This window comes from Electrophorus electricus, chromosome 25 (assembly GCF_013358815.1).
Source record: "Electrophorus electricus isolate fEleEle1 chromosome 25, fEleEle1.pri, whole genome shotgun sequence".
NCBI lineage: Eukaryota > Metazoa > Chordata > Actinopteri > Gymnotiformes > Gymnotidae > Electrophorus > Electrophorus electricus.
In genome coordinates, this window is record NC_049559.1 from 3,464,372 (window position 1) to 3,468,346 (window position 3,975).

The 3,975-nt window shown below is 37.4% G+C and overlaps 1 protein-coding gene across 1 annotated transcript; it reads left to right on the top strand.

The window, feature by feature from the left end:
* The first annotated feature begins 1,396 nt into the window (after positions 1-1,396).
* LOC113577427 (CMRF35-like molecule 3) lies at positions 1,397-2,896 on the top strand. Its single transcript, XM_035523017.1, has 4 exons — positions 1,397-1,432; positions 1,555-1,884; positions 2,500-2,680; positions 2,770-2,896. The coding sequence occupies exons 1-4, from the start codon at positions 1,399-1,401 to the stop codon at positions 2,885-2,887; spliced, it is 663 nt and encodes a 220-aa protein (XP_035378910.1). The 5' UTR covers positions 1,397-1,398; the 3' UTR covers positions 2,888-2,896.
* Positions 2,897-3,975: the final 1,079 nt, after the last annotated feature.

Sequence of the window (3,975 nt, forward strand, 5' to 3'; positions counted from 1 at the left end):
AGGATTTTAATTTATTGGTCCATAAGATCTTCTTTCAGTCTTCTGTAGTCCACTGGCATTCCCAGGCGTGTCTTTTTCTTAATTAGCAGTGGTTTATTTACTGACACCTGACCTGTAGAACCTGAGGCTTGAAGTCTTCTCTTCACAGTTGAAACTGAGACTTGTTTACCTCAACCAGTGGTAAGATGTGCTTGAAAGTGTGTTCCGTGAGCTGTCTATGAAGCGGTTGGTTCTGTCTTCCTATTCTGCTGTGGTTTCACAGATCTCTTCCTGTCAACCTTTCTTCATGTTTCCAGGGGTCTGCTTGTGGTGTGTGACACTGTTCTCACTGTCCCCTTTTCTTCTCAATTTCTTTAATGGAAAGACTTATACTTTAAGAGTTATAATCATCTGTGTTTATTTGTTAGTTACATTTTTCTGGCCTTATGATACAAATAAACCAAATTCTAATTAGTAAATTCTAATATCTAACCTAAAGGGTGTAGTGACAGTCTGTTCCAACACTGCTTATATACAAACAAAGGATTTGTAGATTAATCATCAAAAGTTGGGACACCTGTAGGAATTGTTTGCATCAGTCTTCAAAGCGTAATTTACTTACATTTTTGCAGAACATCACATTCCCTGAAAAAGGCCTTTTTCATATCACATAAATTGACATTGTTTTTCAGTATATTTTCAACCCCTTTTTACTCTGCTTTTGACGGGTTGTGTGTCTGGGCAGGTGCATCTAATAAAGTGCCTTCTCAGTCCTGAAGTTTGTTTTTAGCTGCATTATGGTTGGAACTAATGGCTGCCATATATCAGGTTTGCAGCATAACCACATTAGGTGGTCTAATATTCAACATCTCATTAACTACATTAGGGAATGATAATCAACACCTTTATAAATCTATTAGGTGAGCTAATATTCAACACCTATATAACCACATTAAGTACCATTGATATTCAACACCTTTGTAAGCAAAATAGATGGGCTAATATTCAACACCTCTATAACTACATTAAGCAACTTTTTGAGATTTAAAAGTCTGAAGCTTCCACAGAGGTTTCATTTTAAATGTAAATTTCTGGCCACACCTTTACCTCAAATCACATTACCTCACAGTGACACTGTGGTCCCATCACATTTATCTGTTGTTGCCAGACGAGTTCATTTCTGACATCTCGGGTGAGAATGGATAGCAATTACCATAAGAACACTACAGGTTAAAGCATAAGGTGTTTCAGTCAATATGCGTATATCACATGAGGCCTTAAGGATAGTGTGCAAAGAGTTTCCTGTGTTTACATGAGTTCTATAGCCACAGGATGTTGATGACCTCAGAACTGCAGAGCAGGAAGTCCTTTTCTTTAAATAATGTCTCATTTCATTTGATATGAGCAGGTGGCCTGAACATGATCATATTTTACCTGATTCTTCTGGAAAACAGTAAGTCATACATTATATATCGATTATATTGATTCTTATGTAAAACTACTAGTCATGCTTCATATTGATTACATTACACTACTTTAAGCACATGCTTGAACTATAACTTGCTGCCTGTTTAGTTGCAGGTGGTGATGTACTCACGGGACCTTATCAAGTGAAGCAATGTGCTGGCAGAAACATCCAGATCACCTGTCGGTATCATTCTTTCTATAGGAACAATGTAAAGTACTGGTGCAAAGGCTACTATTTTAATCACTGCTCGATACTTATACGAACAAATCAGCCCCTGCATGTCAGTGGACCTCTGGAGATAACTGACAATAAAAACGAAGGTTTTTTCTCTATCCACATGAAGAGCATTAAATCAGAGAACAGCGGCTGGTACTGGTGTGCTATTGAAAGAGTGAGCCGACATGTGTCCTTTGCAGTGGAGTTAATCATTTCTAAGGGTGAGACAACTTCCATTTAGAGGTGGTGAATAGGATCAGAATAAATGAGAATAATTCTGAATTTTTTTTTTTCTCTTTACACAGACATGTCAAATAATCTTGCTGCACACATTCATACTGGCAAATTTATTTTTACATAACATTAGGATATAAGGTGATACACTATAAGATTTAATTTAAAAGGCAGTTCTAAAGTCACCTAACTTGAAAGATATATCTATATGACCTAAGACCTTTTTATGACAAATAAACTATACACTGAGGCTACTAAAGTTAGTTGACTGATAACTTGTCTTGTTCTTTACACAGTTATGCCATATTTCCAGTGGTTTCTTTCAAGAATGAAGTGCAGTGGTAGATTATCATTACAATTGACTGTAATATATACTTAATACAGCCATAGTTATAAAATCTTTTGTCTTATTCAAAATAAGCGCTCTGTTAAAAAACAAGATGTTATTGTTGTTGTTATTTGTTGTTTTGCATTTATAGATTCATTTGCATTGTTGTTGCCATACAGTCAGAAGGTTTTCTTCTCAGGCCTGAAGGCAAAGGTAGCATCTGGTTTCTCTTAAATATAACTCATTTTAGTTTATTTCATATGTTCCCTTACAGAAGGAACACAGCAGTGCTTGGTGCCTGAGCCAACACCACAACTCAAAGTCAGAGACACAACTACATTACCAGTGACAACAAGAACATTAACAACTTCTAAGACAACTGAAACAACATCAATGTCACAAGCAACATTAAAGAGGACAGTTATAGCAAAAGTAACTCCTCAAACCATGACAGGGTATGTATCTCTTGTGAGCAAACCTCTGGAGCCTGATTAAATGTTCCTCAAAGTGTTATTGTATACCACTCTTATGTTTTCCTTTTCAGAGAGATTAATTTCACTCAAACCCCAGTCCACAAAATATGGAGCATCATTCGATGGTTTATCTTCTTGGGACTGTGTCTTATCGTCTTCTGTTTCACGATGTACACTGAACTGAGTTAGATAAACTATGCTTACAAATGGCAGCTAGGTTCCTGCACAGGAAAATGACAGTTCACCCACAGCTGTAAGAGACATTCCAAAGCTTTCTTTAGGTGGGATAGTTTCACAGTGAGATTCAGAAAGTACACTCTAAACTAAACTCTAATGTAACTGTTAAATGAAACCACTGGGCCAATAATCATGTTACTGTATCTAATACACACACATTAAAGGTGAAGTTAACTAAATCAACTAAATGCAAACATTAACATTAAATGTATATAATAGATTCATAAAATAAAAACAATGAAGAAATTTGACTTCCAGGTTTGATTTCCAAATCACTTTTTGATTTTGGACTTAAATCATGATGATAATGACTTTAAACATTGAAACTCAAATAAGATCCACATCTGTGCATGGCCAGAGAGCCCAGAACACACTCAACATGTGTAGCATCACTTGGGCAGGGAAAAGAACAACACCTATCCAAAGTCAATAGAAGATTGTTTCAGGTTTCAGAGATGAAGGTTTCAGAGATGAATGCACATCTGCCTATCTCTGTCTTACAGTCCTTCTGTCAATCATCCATCTGTCAACCATCCACCACAGGTTTCTCCGCCCACAGGAACACTCTTTCCTGCTGCGCACTGCTGTCAGGGCAACAAAATATAAATTACGATTCTACTTCCACCGAATGACAATGCTTCACCCCCTGCCTAGGAACAGGCATAGCCTACCACCCAGTGTAGAAGGTCAATAACCTGGGTGGAGTTACATCGATCTCAGCTCCCATTTCCTTGTTGCTATTACCACAGTTTTCTACTGCTCTCTACATTACTGATATTTTCATGCATCCCTATGATTCAATCTTCACTTCTGGGGCCTTTTTCTGCTCATTGTGTGTTGCTCCATTGTCACAACACTCTTGTTGTTGCTGTTACAATTCTGTTTGCAATGCAATGACTATGCAGGTACCATGTGTCTGTGTTCCCTTTTTATGCCCCTGGAGTCTCTATTTATTAAAAAAAAAAAAAACACCAAGGAAAAGTCCTGCTCAACACTGGCCACAATTGGCCCGGAGTCTTGTCACAGCCAGATGATGTATC

Bases quoted from the DNA above. Each gene is read 5' to 3' on its own strand.
- LOC113577427 (XM_035523017.1), top strand. From the start codon at position 1,399: ATGATCATATTTTACCTGATTCTTCTGGAAAACA. The intron at 1,885-2,499 runs GTGAGACAACTT...GTTCCCTTACAG, and splicing joins GGAGTTAATCATTTCTAAGG to AAGGAACACAGCAGTGCTTG. The intron at 2,681-2,769 runs GTATGTATCTCT...TTTCCTTTTCAG, and splicing joins ACTCCTCAAACCATGACAGG to AGAGATTAATTTCACTCAAA.